General features: G+C 39.8%; 1 protein-coding gene across 3 annotated transcripts in view; it reads left to right on the top strand.

Annotated features, from left to right (window-relative positions):
- Positions 1–18,316, top strand: part of swt1 (SWT1 RNA endoribonuclease homolog) — a 100,509-nt gene that overhangs the window by 7,285 nt on the left and 74,908 nt on the right. For 2 of the 3 annotated variants that reach the window (XM_078407598.1, XM_078407599.1), the window contains exons 3-6: positions 3,760–3,858; positions 8,956–9,029; positions 11,351–12,701; positions 13,601–13,666. In XM_078407598.1, the coding sequence (XP_078263724.1) occupies positions 3,760–3,858; positions 8,956–9,029; positions 11,351–12,701; positions 13,601–13,666 (1,590 nt within the window). The remainder of the gene's footprint in view (positions 1–3,759; positions 3,859–8,955; positions 9,030–11,350; positions 12,702–13,600; positions 13,667–18,316) is intronic. The other variant, XM_078407600.1, reaches the window with a different exon arrangement.

Genomic DNA, 18,316 nt, shown 5'->3' with positions numbered 1-18,316 from the left:
GAGATGCAACACCTGTCCCTTTACCTCCCCCCCCCCCCCCCCCCTCGGCTCCATCCAAGAACACAAACAGTTTTTCCAGGTGAGGCAGAGGTTCACCTGCACCTCCTCCAACCTCATCTATTGTATCCGCTGTTCCAGATGTCAAGTTCTCTACATCGAAGAGACCAAACGCACCTTGATGGTCGGTTCGCTCTACACCTTCACTCAGTCCATCTTAACCAACCTGATCTCCCGGTGGCTCAGCACTTCAATTCCCCCTCCCACTCTGACCTTTCTGTCATGGGCCTCCTCCATTGTCATAGTGAGGCCCAGTGCAAATTGGAGGAACAGCATTTCATATTTCGCTTGGGCAATTTACATCTGAACTTTGACTTCTCCAACTTCAGATAGTTCCTCTGTCCCTCTATTTCCCCTCCCCTTTCCAGTTCTCCCACTATCTTCCTGTCTCCTACTACATCCTATCTTTGTCCTGCCCCGTCTCCTAACATCAGTCTGAAGAAGGGTCTCGACCCGAAATGTCACCCATTCCTTCACTCCTGAGGTGCTGCCTGACCCGCTGAGTTACTCCAGCATTTTGTGTCAATCTTCTATTTGAACCAGCATCTGTTATTTTCCTACACATCAAAGGCATTGGTAATGTGCCACCATATCCTACAGTGCTCTACATATAAAATTTGAGATTATTATTAAGATGTACATCTTGACTTGCCTTGGTGAACAACGCTATGATAGAAAGGATAGATCTTAATTTGAATCTCAGAGCTAACAATGCAAGAAGTGAAGTTTTATTTTAATTATTAAAAAATTCCTTGAAAGTGACCCAAACTTTCACTTCACTGAGCAAGAAAATTGAATTCATATCAACACCAACAACTTGGGGAGTTTGTCAAAAGAAAGTATACTTTTCATTTTTGTAAGGTGTGGGGGTGCAGATTATGCTGTGTTTTCTTTCTTAATTCATGCTGACGGTAAGATTGATTATTGAATTAAACCTGTATTTATGGATTCGTTGTCATATTTCACAGAAACAACCCTTCCATGCTGAACAAGATGCATGCCTATCTGTCGTGGTCCCATTTGTGTGTGTTTGGCCCATATCTTTCTGAACCTTTCCTATCTGTCAAATATCTTTTAAAATGTTGTAATTGTACCTATCTCTACCTCCTCCTCTGGCACATATTCATCACCCTCTGTGGGGATAAACTTGCCCTTCATATTGCTTCTCTAATCAAACCTATGATCTCTAGTTTTAGACTACCCTATCCTGGGAAAGTCGAAGACTACTACATCCTGACTATCTACCTATCTATGCGTCTCATAATGTTAGAAAACTCTAAATGGTTACCCCTCAACTTCCTTTGCTGCAGGGACAACTAGAAAACTAGAGAGGGTCCTTGTCTTTTTTTTGTATACCTTCACCACTCCCAATCCTTCTGAATTTGGCAGAAAGTTTCCGCTTTCTTATTTCATTTCCGCCATTCCGATTTCGGCTCGTATTTTTCTGCAAAACAGTCGGTAATTGCAATTTGTCAATTCGGCCGCTAGAGGTCGCTAGGGGTTCTGCGAGAAATCCCCCTGCCCTGGAAATCTCCCCGAAAATGTGGCACCTAGGCTGGGCAAGGCAGCCAATCTTGACCTCATCGGGACTTCCATGGCCGATTGGTGGGTTGAATTTGCAACCTTCGGCCGGGGCTCTGGAACTCCAGCCCAGCTGGAGCCAGCACATCTATCCCCATAGCCGTCTTCCTTGGCCAGCTGGATAAACCAGCAAAGCTCTGAAACCAAGAGTGCGAGAAAATCAGTGGTGGCATTGTAATGAGTAAATATTAAATTTAAGTGCAAGCTTATATAACTAAATTGATTAAGATGGGGTTAAAATATAAAACACAGCAGAAAAGCCAATTACCACCTTTTTGGGCTGATTATCAATTAATGTGCGAATTTACTTCAACAAGTGCTTCCATATACTTAGCCGAGTCGCATATATCAACTCTTTCTTCATAACTTAATCATACATTTTATGACCATTGTTTTATTCAATACCAAGAGAATTAGGATGTGTAAGGAAAAAGAAAAATAGAAAAAACAAAACAACAATTATTTTCTTTGTTGCAATAAGTATCTGTTCAATAACATTTCTATAAATAGCAGAATATACTCATGATAGGCCTGACATTGTACATGTACATGTAGTCCAAGAACTAATAGTTATTTTTCACACATGAATGTAGCGCAACGCGTACGCGCATTTGGCGTGTATACTTTTTTTTGCTGAAAAGTTGCATTACGCGTCATATTATGAATATTGATGTAAAATTCTGAATTTTGGGCATCAAAATTATGAATTTGTACAATCGAATGTTGGGAGGTCTGCTTCACTAGAGAGTGGTGACAGAACTACATACAATATTCAAATTCTTGTATGAACAACAATTTGTACAAATGCAGCCTGATGTCTCAACTCCTATTCTCAATGTTTTGGCTGCTGAAGGTAAGCCATCTTCAATAGTGTCTACCTATGTTGCTGCTTTCAGGGAACTATGTAGAGGCAACCCCCCTGTTATGGGGGGACGACGAGAGTTGGGTTTCTATAAAATGGAGTGCATCGTGATTTTTCATACTGTCACGGTGTCACCTGTGCATGTTTCAGAAATTGCGAGTTATAAGAAAAAATAATCGTTTATTTACTTTTTTCACACAAATTCCATGAGTGAATTTTATTCCTTACCTCAAATTTTTGGGTAGTGATTTTGTGAAATTTGTAAGGGTGAATTTCGATTACTCGGACAGCATTAACACGGGGGTTGCCTATGCATATACTCCAAGGTCTGTATCTTCAATAGAGACCCCCCCAGAGCCTTTTCATTGCCATGGCCTAATTTAACCTGCCAAAATACATCACTATGCACTTGTCTGAGTTAAATTCTGACAGCCATCCCCTTTCCCATTTTCCCCACTTGATTTAGATCCTATGTTGTAATTTTAGACAACCTCTTCACTGTCCATTGCACCATTGATTTTGTTGTCATCTGCAAACTTATCAATCATGCTGCTTATATTCTCTTTCAAACCATTTATGTATATATTATGGTTGATAAAGAAACTCTCACTGATCCCTGCTACACACCACTGATTATAGATCTCCAATCTGAGAAGCAATAGAGAATTTGCAGAGCACTTTGTGTATATCAAAAGTATCTATCCTAATTTATTTGATATACCGCGGTGAACTTAAGATGAATGAGCTGAGTTTAGCTACACATTTGACAAGCTAATAATATTAGCACTTCTGTCATATAGATAATCTAAATTTGTTTGTTTTGGCAATTGATTAATGTTTATTATTGCAAGGTTGCTTGCAAAGTCATATTTCTTTATTAACAAGATGAGACTTCCGAGATGATGGAATGTGTTCACATTTAAGTTCAACCTCCTTCAATTTCTTTCTTCAATTGGAAATTAATATGCTGTTTATGGACATTTCCTGTTTTGATTAGGGAATATTTTAAGTTGAAGCAGGCAAAGTAACCAGTTTTTCCTTCCAAAAAGAGAGAGAAAATACCCCATTTTGATTTTTAACCATGAAATAGTGCACATTTCATCTGGGGTAGATTGATTTAATGGTTAGTTGACCTTGAAATCTATTATCAGACTTTTCTGTCTGCAATGTTTTACTGTCATCAATGTCGTATATTGGATGTTATTCTTGAACTTATCCGTGTTCATTTTAACCAAAATTTGTTTCCGAATAATTATTAGGGGGGAAAACGCGAGACTGATCAACCGATACAACATCGTGGAGAGAGCTCATTATCAGTGCAATCTTCATCATCACAATACCCCAAAAAAACAAAATTGGTAAGATTTTCCTACAATTACCATTATCAGTCAATCAAATGAGTCCCGAGGAATGTCCCTGAGTTTCTCCATAATGCTGTGAACCTGAAGTATATTTTGGCACGGAGCTCTGTGCAGTGCAGTGCACTGAAACGAAAGGTAGAATCATGAAACAATTCAGCACAGAAAAAGGTAATCAACACAATCTGCCAATGGTGACTTAGAAGTAATGTAGTTTGAATGGTGCTGCTTACGGCCAAATGTTTCTTGTAATCTTCATAAATTCTAGGAGCAGAATTAGGCCCTTCGGCCAAACAAGTCTACACCGCCATTCATTCGTGGCTGATCTATCTTCCCACTTAACCCCATTCTCCTGCCTTCACCTCATAACCCCCGACACCCTTGCTAATTAAGAATCTGTCAATCTCCGCCTTAAAATATCCATTGACGACTTCCACAGCTGTCTGTGGCAATGAATTCCATAGATTCACCACACCCTGACTAAAGAAATTCCTTCTCATCTCCTCTCTAAAGGTACATCCTTTTATTCTGAGGCTATGGCCTCTGGTCCTAGACTCTCACTAGTGGAAACATCCTCTCCACATTCACTCTATGTAGGCCTTTCACTATTTGGTAAGTTTCAATGAGGTTACCCCTCATCCTTCTAAACGCCAGTGATTACAGACCCAGTGTGTCAAACGCTCATCATATGTTAACCCAATCATTCTCGTAAACCTCCTCTGGGCCCTCTCCAATGCCAGCACATCCTTCCTCGGATATGAATGAATAAGTTGGCCAAGTATGTGCATATACAAGGAATGTGCCTTGGTGCTCTGCTCACAAATAACAACACAAACATACAGTTAACAATTAAGAATAAAGCATAAACACATCAAAACAATAAGGATACAACATTACGGACTAAACATGTGGGTGAAAATAAACCAGAGCAAAAACTACAGACTTTGGTTATCGAGTAGAACTACCACTCATGGAAAAAAGCTATTTTTATGTCTGGCTGTGGCTACTTTGACAGTCCGGAGTCACCTTCCAGAGGGAAATGCTTCAAAGAGTTTGTGGCCAGAGTGAGAGGGGTCTTGCCCGCCCGCTTCCTGGCCCTCACAATGTACAGTTCGTCAATGGGGGGAAGGTTGCAGCCAACAACCTTCTCAGCTGTGCGAACGATCCGTTGCAGCCTCTGGATGTCGTGCTTGGTGGCTGAGCCAAACCAGACCATGATGGAGAAGGTGAGGACGGACTCAATGATAGCAGTATAGAATTGAACCATCTGCAATTCGCGTTCAGGTCGTTGGTCAGCTGGTCAGGTCGTTGGTCAGATATGGGGCCCAAAACTGCTCTCAATACTCCAAATGCAGTCTGACCAGCGCCTTATAAAGCCTCAGCATTACATCCCTGTTTTTGTATCGTAGCACTCTCGAAATAAATGCTAGCGTTGCATTCACCTTCCTTACTACAGATTCAACTTGCAAATTAACTTTTTGGAAATCCTTCACCAGTGCTATTTAACGACACATTTTCCTGTCCTTTCACCCTCATTTTATATTGCAACCAATTTGTATAAAAATCAACAAAAAAAACTGCAGATGCTGGAATTAGAAAAATTGAAAATAAAAAGTGAAAATAAATCTGAAAAAGTACTCAACAGGCCAGGCCATATCTTCAGGAAGAGAAACTGAGTTAATATTCCGGGTTGAAGACATTTTGTCAGAACTGGGAAGGAGAGTTCTGATGAAGTGTCCTCTTCGTTTAGTTGAGAGATACATTATAGAAACAGCCCCTTCAGCTCACCGAGTCCATGCTGACCACTAATCACCCTCAGCGGCAACTTAGTCCTTCCCAATAAAGTTCTTAAGCTTACCACTTTCATGAAAAGAGTGGAGTAATTATTCTTGACGCAAACAACAAGAGAGATCTTCACAACGTTACAGTTTAATTAGTTGTTTATTGAAATAGTGATACAAACAGATTAGTATATTAGTCATAGATCTGGTAAGAATTTGAATCTTGCCATGGCTCCTTCGTGTCTAACACATAACGTCACTGCCTTCCCAATTATAGTTATAATTCTGGCTCCTCCCAGTCCATATATGTACATATGCTCATATATGTAAGCCTAGTATTTATCTCACGATAACACCCTGATGTCCAAAACTAATATAGAAGGATACAAAATAATATAATATGCTAAGATAGATAATAAACACAAATAGCTCTTACACACCCATTCATACTATTTCTATATGATTCCACTTTCTCATGCATTTCTACACATTAGGGGCAATTTTACAGAGGCCAATTAACCTAAGAACTTGCCCATGGAATGTGGGAGGAAACCGAAACACCAGGAGGAAACCTGCGTGGTCACAGGGAGAGCATACAAACTCCACGCAGACAGCAGTCAAGGTCAGGATCGAACTCTGATTTCTGGTGCTGTGAGGCAGCAGCTGCACCATTGTGTCTTCTAAGAGACACCTGTGGCTGACAAGGGAAGTCAGGGACAGCATAAAAATTAAGGAGAGGAAGTATAACATAGCAAAGAAGAGTGGGAAGACAGAGGATTGGGACTCTTTTAAAGAGCAACAAAAGTTAACTAAAAAGGCAATACGGGGAGAAAAGATGAGGTACGAGGGTAAACTAGCCAATAATATAAAGGAGGATAGCAAAAGTTTTTTTTAGGTACGTGAAGAGGAAAAAAATAGTCAAGGCAAATGTGGGTCCCTTGAAGACAGAAGCAGGGGAATTTATTATGGGGAACAAAGTAATGGCAGACGAGTTAAACCGTTACTTTGGATCTGTCTTCACTGAGGAAGATACACACAATCTCCCAAATGTTCTAGGGGCCGGAGAACCTAGGGTGATGGAGGAACTGAAGGAAATCCACACTAGGCAGGAAATGGTTTTAGGTAGACTGATGGGGCTGAAGGCTGATAAATCCCCAGGGCCTGATGGTCTGCATCCCAGGGTACTTAAGGAGGTGGCTCTAGAAATAGTGGAAGCATTGGAGATCATTTTTCAATGTTCTATAGATTCAGGATCAGTTCCTGTGGATTGGAGGATAGCAAACGTTATCCCACTTTTTAAGAAAGGAGGGAGAGAGAAAACGGGTAATTATAGACCAGTTAATCTGACATCAGTGGTGGGGAAGATGCTGGAGTCAATTATAAAAGACGAAATTGCTGAGCATTTGGATAGCAGTAACAGGATCGTTCCGAGTCAGCATGGATTTACGAAGGGGAAATCATGCTTGACAAATCTACTGGAATTTTTTGAGGATGTAACTAGGAAAATTGACAGGGGAGAGTCAGTGGATGTGTACCTCGACTTTCAGAAAGCCTTCGACAAGGTCCCACATTGGAGATTAGTGGGCAAAATTAGGGCACATGGTATTGGGGGTAGGGTACTGACATGGATAGAAAATTGGTTGACAGACAGAAAGCAAAGAGTGGGGATAAATGGGTCCCTTTCGGAATGGCAGGCAGTGACCAGTGGGGTACCGCAAGGTTCGGTACTGGGACCCCAGCTATTTATGATATACATTAATGACTTAGACGAAGGGATTAAAAGTACCATTAGCAAATTTGCAGATGATACTAAGCTGGGGGGTAGTGTGAATTGTGAGGAAGATGCAATAAGGCTGCAGGGTGACTTGGACAGGTTGTGTGAGTGGGCGGATACATGGCAGATGCAGTTTAATGTAGATAAGTGTGAGGTTATTCACTTTGGAAGTAAGAATAGAAAGGCAGATTATTATCTGAATGGTGTCAAGTTAGGAGGAGGGGGAGTTCAACGAGATCTGGGTGTCCTAGTGCATCAGTCAATGAAAGGAAGCATGCAGGTACAGCAGGCAGTGAAGAAAGCCAATGGAATGTTGGCCTTCGTAACAAGATGAGTTGAGTATAGAAGCAAAGAGGTCCTTCTACAGTTGTACCGGGCCCTGGTGAGACCGCACCTGGAGTACTGTGTGCAGTTTTGGTCTCCAAATTTGAGGAAGGATATTCTTGCTATGGAGGGCGTGCAGCGTAGGTTCACTAGGTTAATTCCCGGAATGGCGGGACTGTCGTATGTTGAAAGGCTGGAGCGATTGGGCTTGTATACACTGGAATTTAGAAGGATGAGGGGGGATCTTATTGAAACATATAAGATAATTAGGGGATTGGACACATTAGAGGCAGGAAACATGTTCCCAATGTTGGGGGAGTCCAGAACAAGGGGCCACAGTTTAAGAATAAGGGGTAGGCCATTTAGAACGGAGATGAGGAAGAACTTTTTCAGTCAGAGAGTGGTGAAGGTGTGGAATTCTCTGCCTCAGAAGGCAGTGGAGGCCAGTTCGTTGGATGCTTTCAAGAGAGAGCTGGATAGAGCTCTTAAGGATAGCGGAGTGAGGGGGTATGGGGAGAAGGCAGGAACGGGGTACTGATTGAGAGTGATCAGCCATGATCGCATTGAATGGCGGTGCTGGCTCGAAGGGCTGAATGGCCTACTCCTGCACCTATTGTCTATTGTCTATTGTCTAATGTTTTGTCTTCCTATAATGTGGCCTGACGTGCTGAGTATATTCGACATTTATATTTTTTACCATTTTGTGCAATAGCTGATCAATTGCCTTTGGAAATCTAGATGTACTAAATCCATTGATTTCATGTTTTCCTTCCAAAATAGTTAGATTTATTAAACACATTTTCTTTCCATTAAATCGTCATATTACTGCCTGGCGTCTTGCCTTTCTCTGGCCTCCGCCAGGCCACTACAATGTTTTCATTGCACTTTTAGCAAGAATAGACGTAGAATTTTCCTGACAACTGATCTCGTTAACTGACATTAATTCTCTATTTTGTCTTTCTTTCACCTTCAATATCAGTATTACATTTAGTGACTTGCTAATTTATTGGAAATGTTTTCAGTTTTCTGGTATAATTTCCACAATAAACTGAGGATCTTTTAAAATTTCAAGATATGATCTTGAAGAGGTGTTTGAGTTTCGACAAAGAGCTTGTAGGAGTAAATGGATTTTATCTGTTACACAAAATTTATAATCACTGCATAAGTATAACATGTTCTGAATTTTTGATTTCTTATTGTTTTATATTTTTTCTTTAGAGCCATGCGGAGTTAGAAACTACCACAACACTCAAGCAGTCCAAAGAAGAATGGGCTAAATCTTACCGGCCAAGGTTCGTATCCACTGAGGACCTGATATGCGTTTTAGGTGGTGGTTGGTGAAGGGATCTTGCAAGAAGTGCATTTGGTTTTGGACTGATGAAATTACAGGATTACACAATCTCAAGTGGCCTTTCATACTTTTAGTATCTTACTCTAATCTGGTCCTATAGACTACATGCTCCATTCCTCATCCTATTACACCATAGTCTTCTGCACATATCCTTGCCAAACATCACTTTCACCCCTAATATCTTGTATACTTTTCTGATTTTACCACATCTTATTGCTATTGTTATCTCTGTGTCATGGTGATGACACAGCCTTGTACCAAAGCCACTTTCACAATTTTTATGGTACCTTTCCATCAGATCCTGCATTATCCCTTTCTTTTGCTTCCTTACAATCATTTTGCTTGCTCATAACCTTCCCCCTCCTCTTTCGCTGTCTTTAATCTGTTGTGCTGTAAATCGAGTGTAATTAAAATATAGGAGCAGAAGTGGGCCATTTGGCTCCTGGAGTCCATCATTCATCAATCATGGTTGATCTTCTACCTCAACAGCGTTTTCCGGCACTTCTCCTATAACCCTTGATTCCTTTAATATCCAGAAAACTATCTATGACTGGGCCTCTACAGACTCCCCCCTCCCCTGCACGTTACAGAATACTAAAAATTCAACAGATCTGCATGAAGAAAATCTTATTTTAAAATCCCTTTTTGTGAGACGGTGGCCTCTGACATGACGTTCAAGACTCCTCAGCCAGGAGCAACATCCTCCCTGTATCTGCCTATCAAGCTCTGAAAGAATTTTGTCCTTTTCCAGTGAGATCTCCTGTCATTCTTCTGAACTCCAAAGGGGTCTTAGGCATATTCACAAACTGCATTGAAAATTGACTGGGTAATAGGAGGCAGAGAGTAGTGGTGGATTGATGTTTTTCTGATTGGATGTGCACAACATGTGGTGTACTGCAGGAATTGATGGTGGGACTTTGTCATTTGAAATGAATATAAATGACTGATGAGAGCCTAGGTGGTCTGATTAGCAAGTTTGCAGGCCACACAAAAATTGGTGGAGGTTGTAGATGGCGAAGAAGGTTGTCTGAAGATACAGTTGGGCACAGAACAGTGAGGCAGAGAATAGTGGATGGAATTTTACTTAAGTGTAACGTGATGCACTTTGAGAGGTTAGATTCTTGTAGGACTTCTTGTATAAATGGCAGGGAGCTAAGGAATGGTTATACCGAGAGAACTTGGGGTGCAATTCCATAGCTGCCTGAGAGTGGAGACACAGGCGGAGAGGGTGATCAATAAGGCATTTGGCATGCTTGTCTTCATAGGCAAAGGGATTGAACATTAAAGTTGTAGTTGTATGAAACGTTCGTTAGATTGCACTTGAAGTATAATGTACATTTCTGGTCGACTCACTACAAAAAGCATGGCAATAGAGAGTGCAGGAAAGATGCACCAGGATGTTGCCTAGGCTCTACAGTTATGAGGTGGGATTGCATAAACTGAATTTATTCTCACTGGAATATAACAGGCTGAGGCGTGACCTTACAGCTGTTCACAAAATTATGAGGGGTATGGTTAGAGTAGTTAGTCAGAATCTAACTCCTAGGGCAGGGAAGTCTAGAGCTTGAGGGCCTAAGCTTCAGGTGAGAGGACAGAAGTTTTATGGAAACACATTTCTTGTACTATTTCTCTCATCCACTTCTCCCATCCAGAAAAAGAATTTAAAGCTCAGTGTTTGGAATGTTACTTCAGGCTTCAGGATTACTAGTAATTTAATTGATACATCACAGCCATACTCGCACGGAAAACCATTCCAGCCATTTCTCACATTATCATTATTTTTCTCTCTTAAAATCAGATTTAATTTGGCTCCTATTTCAGATTTAATTTGGCTCCTATTTGCACATTTCCCGATATATCGTTTAATCATGTTCACCATCCTCTTTCATCTGGTTCCACTACTTTCCTCATTCAGTCTGTCCTGTTCATCCTGTCAAAAATCCTTGTTCTCTTTCCCATTCCCCTTTTTCTGCAACTTAAACATTTATCTCTATTTTTTCCCAGTTCTGATCTCTTTACTTTGGACATAATGAATTGAAAAGTACTGATCTTAGTCCTACTTGTGGAGGAATACAGTCCTAGATTCAGTCATAGTGGCAAATTGAAATAACATGTTTTACTTCATTAAAGAGTTAATGCTGTAAAGATAATATCTTCTCCATTAGCCAATCTATTGCCATGAATGCAGAATGAAATGAGGGAGCATTAGGTAAACAGTGTGACTAAGATTATTAGGATTTTTATGTTATGTTCTTTACCTAGATCACCAGATTCAAAGGAAAAGCATGAACTCAATTTACAGAAATGTAAGCATCATGTTGTTCAAAGTGCAGCTTCGATTGGGACAACTTCGTTGTCTGATCAAGAGAAAAGAAGATCCAAATCAAAGCAAAAGAAGCGTAAGAAGCATAAACAAGAAGAAAATAGCAAAGAAAAGCAAAGCGGTTCACCGTCTATGAAACATGCAGCTGATGCACACATCCCAGGAGAGCAGACGAGTGAATGTAAAAAATGTCAGTCTTCTAAATTTTGCAAGCATTTATTTAAATGTGAAACAAAACGATTAACAGAGGAAGTAGATCTAGAGGCGCTGAAAGCAAAAATAAGTAGGCCTATATGTGGAAGCTTACAAACTGATTTTCAAAACATTGTTAGTCATTCATATTTGTTGCAAGAAGCTAAAGAGGCTAAAAAGAAAGATGCAAGTAAACAATCCACATTAGAACCTGCACAGACATTAGGCAAACTCACTTCTTCATATGATAAATTTAGACAACTTCATAAGGAATTTGAGATTAAAGAACAAACAAAAAAGTCCCCAAAGTTGCAAGGTTCACCTGATTATTTCAATCTAATGCAAAATTCCGCAGATTCAGGAAATGTTCTAACAAACTTCGAAGAATTGGATAGTTCCAATGATAAATCTCTCCATATGAACTTGCATAAAAAGCCTAAAATATCCAAGGAAGAGTTTGATGTGTGGAAGGTAACCCAATCACCTCTGAAAGCGGTCAAAAATACAGCAAATTTTAGTGATGGATCAAAATGTCTGGAATCTGGTTTTTGGGAGAAATGTAACAAAATATCAAATTGCTTGCGAGGACTCAGAAAGAAATCCAAAAATTTGGAACAGATCCGGAATAAAACCAGTATTGCAAGAACAAGTTCTCATTTGACTAATTTCTCAGAAAAACCTGGTGATTATGTGAAAGCCTTGGAGGTCGAAAAGCCAAGCACATCGTTTGAAGCACCAGCAACCTCAGGATCAGTTGACAGAGAATTTAAACTGTCTAAAAGGCCATCTAATGATTCTAAAAGCACCAACTTGGTCAATGAAGAAACTACTAAGCACTCCACAATCTGTCAAAAAGAAATGTCTACATTTTCATCAAGAAACTCTGAAAATGCTGAGCCATTGGAAATGGCAAATTATGCTAAGAAGTTTCATAGCTTTAAAATTGCAAAAAAAAATAATGCTACAGATACGATGTCTCAGGCTGCATCTAAAAAGTTATTAACTTCAAGTGGTGCTCGGTCTATTGGTAAATCTTCAGACAGCGATACAAAATCTACCTCACCACCTCAGGATCTTCTATTGGTCTCACAACAGCCGGTAATGGAAGTTTACTTTCTTTACTTTGTTAAACAGACTAATATTTATTTCTGATTATATTAGTTTTTTCATTGATAAAAAAATTGTTTGCGTTATTTGTCATAAACAAAACATTATTGTGATCCTTTATACATGCCAGCTTTATTGCGATGAACTGTTCTGTTAATTTGATCAGTTCTTTAATCATCATGATCAGCAGAATTTGAAGCAAAGTTTTAAAATTAAAAGCATTTCTGCAGATGTGCAACTCTCAGCATCATCGAGTAAAGTATGTAAGAGGTTATGACATTAAAGTTGTATATTTGTTTAGAGCTGCTATATATTGATCTTGACTAGTAATGGAAAGAATTGAATTATCACAATTGTGTGAGAAAATACCCTTCAAAATATTCTGAATACGAGCTTAAATTGGAAACTAGATTGCTATCTGACTCTGGCTCATAGCAGATGAACCCCTCCTCTTGGACTCCCCTGAACAGCCTTCTACCCTCTTTGATCGCTTCACTACTAACTGCCAGAGAGAGCCTGATGAAGGGTCTCGGCCCGAAAGGTCACTTATTCCTTTTCTCCAGAGACGCTGCCTGACTCGCTGAGTTATTCCAGCTTTTGTGTCTATCTTTGGGATATGGATAACCTGGCAGGTAAAAGTTTTGTTGTCGAATATTCAGTAGGTCAGTCAGCATCTGTAGATTCATAAGCGGAGTTAATATTTTAGTAAAAGATGGATGAAAATCACTTAATCGATAATAACTGTTGGGGAGGTCACTGAGCTGAAACATTAACTCCTTCACTCTTCTTGGGTACTGTAGTGTATTCACTCCTTTGGTGTTTAATTTTGCTAGTTCAGTTTATGCAGTATCTTACTGTGGTAAGCCAATTATGTTTCAAATTTTTTTTAGGATTCCAAGATAATGAGTGCCTTTACCACTTTACCAAATTGTGCTGATATGGATACCGATCAAAAGGTGGGCATTGGGTTTTTTTACGTACATGATATGGCTGGAGACTTAGTAGTTCTTGGAAAAAATAAATTACAGGACTATGTAGAAAGAGCAAGGGTGCAGGACACAATGGAGGCTTCCAATAAAGAGCTATCATGTGAATGATCCCTATATCAGGCTGAATTCCTTCACTGAAAAAGGGTCTCAACCCGAAACGTTGCCCATTCCTTCCCTCCAGAGATGCGGTCCCACTGAGTTACTCCAGCATTTTGTGTCTACCTTTGATTTAAACCAGCATCTGCAGTTCTTTCCTACACATTGAATCCCTTTACTATTGAGTCTATTTCCAATTCAACTCTTTTCTCAAGATGTAGTAATAGCTACTTGGGTTTTTGATTTGACACAAATCTATTAGCAAAGTTTACAAATTTATATCACTTATTGTGAAATTAGTGATGATCTGAAGTTACCTAGTAACCCTACTGTTACACTTAGAATAGTAAACATGTTCTAAATTCTAAGGTAGACACAAAATGCTGGAGTAACAGCGGGTCAGGCAACATCTCAGGAGAGAAGGAATGGTTGATGTTTCGGGTCGAGACCCTTCTTCAGACTGATGTCAGGGGAGGGGGCGGGACAAAGATAGGATGTAGTTGGAGACAGGAAGACAGTGGGAGAACTGGGAAGGGGGAGGGGAAAGAGAGGGACAGAGGAACTATCTGAAGTTGGAGAAGTCAATGTTCATACCACTGGGGTGTAAACAGCCCAAGCAAAATATGAGATGCAGTTCCTCCAATTTGCGCTGGGCTTCATTATGACAATGGAGGAGGCCCATGACAGAAAGATCAGACTGGGAGTGGGAGGGGGAGTTGAAATGCTGAGTCACTGGGAGATCAGGTTGGTTAAGGTGGACTGAGCGAAGGTGTTGAGCGAAATGATCTCCGAGCCTACCTTTGATCTCGCTAATGTAGAGAAGTTGACATCTGGAACAGTGGATACAATAGATGAGGTTGGAGGAGGTGCAGGTGAACCTCTGCCTCAGGATGGAGTTGATGGGGCGGTTGCAGGGAAAGTACCTGGGGAGGGGGTGGTTTGGGTGGGAAGGGACAAATGGACCAGCGAGTTACAGAGGGAACGGTCTCTGCGGAAGGCAGAAAGGGGTGGAGATGGAAAGATGTGGCCAGTAGTGGGATCCCGTTGGAGGTGACGGAAAGTTTTGAGGATAATTTGTTGTATACGACAGCGGATGAGGTGGAAGGTGAGGACAAGGGGACTCTATCCTTGTTACGAATGGGGAGAGGGGGGTTCAAGAGTGGAGCTGCGGGATATAGAGGAGACCCTAGTGAGAGCCTCATCTATAATGGAAGAGGGGAACCCTCGTTTCCTAAAGAACAAGGACATCTCTGATGCCTTAGTATGAAACACCTCATCCTGGGCGCAGATTTGGCGTAGACGGACGAATTGGGAATAGGGGATAGAGTTTTTACAGGGAACAGGGTGGGAAGAAGTGTAGTCAAGGTAGCTATGGGAGTCAATAGGTTTGTAGTAGATGTCGGTCACTAGTCTGTCTCCTGTGATGGAGATGGTGAGATCCAGAAACGGTAGGGAGATGTCGGACATAGTCCGAGTATATTTAAGAGCAGGATGGAAATTAGTGGTGAAATTTATGAAGTCAGTGAGTTCTGCATGGGTACAAGAGGTAGCACCAATGCAGTCGTCAATGTAGTGGAGGTAGAGTTCGGGGATGGGGCCAGTATACGCCTGGAACAGGGATTGTTCGATGTACCCTACAAAGAGGTAGGCATAGCTAGGGCCCACGCGAGTGCCCATAGCTACGCCTCGGATTTGGAGGAAGTGGGAGGAGTCAAAGGAGTTGTTGAGGATAAGAACCAGCTTTGCTAGGCGGAGGAGAGTATTGGTAGATGGAGTTTGGCTGGTTCTGCGGTCGAGGAAGAAGCGGAGAGCTTCAAGACCATCCTTGTGGGGGTGGAGGTGTAGAGTGGCTGGACATCCATGCTAAAGATGAGGGAGTGGGGGCCTGGAAACTGGAAGTTATTGAGGAGACGGAGAGCATGTGAGGTGTCTTGGATATAGCTAGGGAGGGATTTGACCAGGGGGGAATCAAGGTAGGTGGAAATTAATTCGGTGGGACATGAACAGGCAGGAACAATGGGTCTGCCAGGAGAGTTCTGTTTGTTTATTTTAGGGAGAAGATAAAATCGGGACATGTGGGGCTAGGGAACGATAAGGTTGGAGGCATTAGAGGGCAGAACGCTGGAATTGGTGAGATCAGTAACAGTGTTACTGGTGCTCGTATGAATCTGGATCGGCAGTCCTAAATTGCCCTAATCAAATTACAAATGTTCTGGTTGGGGAGAACTTGAAATGTTTTTGTAAGTACACACTCATTCATGCATGATCATTGATGATGGTGGCATATTCATTCAGGTCAGGGCAGTTCACCCCAGTGCAAAATTGCATCGTAAACTAAGTACTATGAGATCATTTGTAAAAATCAGTTCTCTGAAAATTAAATTTGTCTGATTTTAAAATTGTAAATTCAATTTTAGTTTAAAAGAAAGTAAATGTTAATTTAACAAAGCATATTGTTCCATGTGAAAGGCAAAAACTTGCAATTTGGAGGCTGCACAATTTTAAATTATTCTTGAAGAATTCACTATATCACACCTAATGAAAAATAACGCAAGTCAGCGGTTCTCTTCAGGGTGCCTTGGAAATGTTTGTCTCATCTGGGGCTTCTCAAAAGGATAGGTCTTCAGTTGCGATGTATGACCATCTTTTTCCATAATGGACATCAAGATAAATTGATTAAGATTCTATTTGTTTAAAAAATAATCCTAGGGGGTAAGTTCACCAGTTTTCATCATTTCGTGTGAAATTTTTTTGGAATCACTAATCTTTAATTCCCAGTATGTGTAGGAAAGAACTGCAGATGCTGGTTTAAATCGAAGGTAGACACAAAATGCTGGAGTAACTTAGCGGGGGGACAGGCAGCATCTCTGGAGAGAAGGAATGGGTGACGTTTCGGGTCGGGTCTAAAGAAGGGTCTCGACCCGAAACATCACCCCCCCAGAGATGCTGCCTGTCCCGCTGAGTTACTCCAGCATTTTGTGTCTACCTTCAATCTTTAATTCCCTTTGCTTATGTGAGAAATGAACACTCAAAATCATTCATGCTTCCTTTGTTTTGATTTTAAACTGCATTTTCTTCTTCTGTGATTCTTATAACCATTCTAATGCAAACATATTTGGTTGTTCAGTCTTTTTTAAATGGGTCAATATGCTTGTGAAGTATAAACACACTCTGATTATACAAAGTCTGTTTAAATCACAATTTTATTGTGTGCAACTAAAATGTTCTGAGCCATATTTAAATTTGCCTTCCCGTTAATTTCTCCCATAGATTTTTTTTTTTTTTTTTTTTTTTTTTTTTTTGAAAAGCATATGTACAAATAGAAATAAAAGACAAATTTGTTACAAAGTTCTTACATAGCTTCAATTTTTAAATTTTTAAAGAGAGAAAATAAAAAATAAAGCAGAAAGAAAAAAATAAACTATAAACTATTGGAAAGAGAGAATAAGAAAATTTAAAAAAAGGTATAACTATAAAAATTAAAGGGGGTAGATCCGGGAGACAATAACCACAGTTGTACATCCAACCCTAAACTCAAGTTTCAACTTTTAATTTTAAATTTTAATTTTAGTCCTGTGCCAAACCCATTTACTTTTCTAAAAATTCAATAAATGGAGACCATATTTTAAAAAATAACTCAGGTTTGTCAATTAAGGCAAATCTTATTTTTTCCAAATGCAGGGTCTCTGTCATTTCCGTAGTCTACATTTTAATTGTGGGGGTTATTGGTTTTTCCAAAATTTAAGTATTAATTTTTTCGCAGTTATTAAACTGTAATCAAGAAAATGTACCTGGCTTGTTGTAAAGTTTGTAGTATGTTCTGATAATCCTAATATAATTAATTTTGGATCCATATTGATAACTTTAGAAAGTATTTTTAAAATCTCCAACCAGAAATTTTGCATTTTTGTGCAAGTTACGAAAATATGAGTTAAATTAGCTTCTTGAAATTGACATTTATCACAAGTAGGAGAGATACTAGGAAAAATCCTATTTAATTTCGTCTTCGAATAATGTAATCTATGTATTATTTTAAATTGTATTAAGGAATGTCTAGTATTTAATGAACATTGGTGTATATGTTGTAAACTTTCATCCCATATATCTTGCGTTATAAATTGATTCAATTCGTCCTCCCATGCTCGTCTATAAGATTCTGATGACGGAATGTCAGTATCTAGGAGAGTATTATAAATAAAGGATATTAATTTATTTGAATTATAATGTCGATTCAGGCATACATCAAGAGTTTCTGGACCTCTAAACTTATATTCTTGCATGTGTACTTTTACATAATCTCTAAGTTGTAAATATCTAAAATAATTATTAACATGTAATCCATACTTCTGCTGTAAATCCTGAAAAGAAAGAAAAGTTCCCTTATGATAAAGATCTCCCACCCTTTTAATTCCATAACTTTTCCATTGAGCAAATCCTCTATCTAAGACAGACGGTTTAAAAGAAGGGTTATTCGCAATAGGGAGGAAAGCAGATAATTTACTCCGTTTTAAAGTAAGATTT

The sequence above is a fragment of the Rhinoraja longicauda genome, chromosome 11 (genome assembly GCF_053455715.1).
Source record: "Rhinoraja longicauda isolate Sanriku21f chromosome 11, sRhiLon1.1, whole genome shotgun sequence".
NCBI lineage: Eukaryota > Metazoa > Chordata > Chondrichthyes > Rajiformes > Arhynchobatidae > Rhinoraja > Rhinoraja longicauda.
The sequence above is the reverse complement of the archived record's forward strand: the minus strand, read 5'-3'. Positions and strand labels throughout refer to the sequence as shown.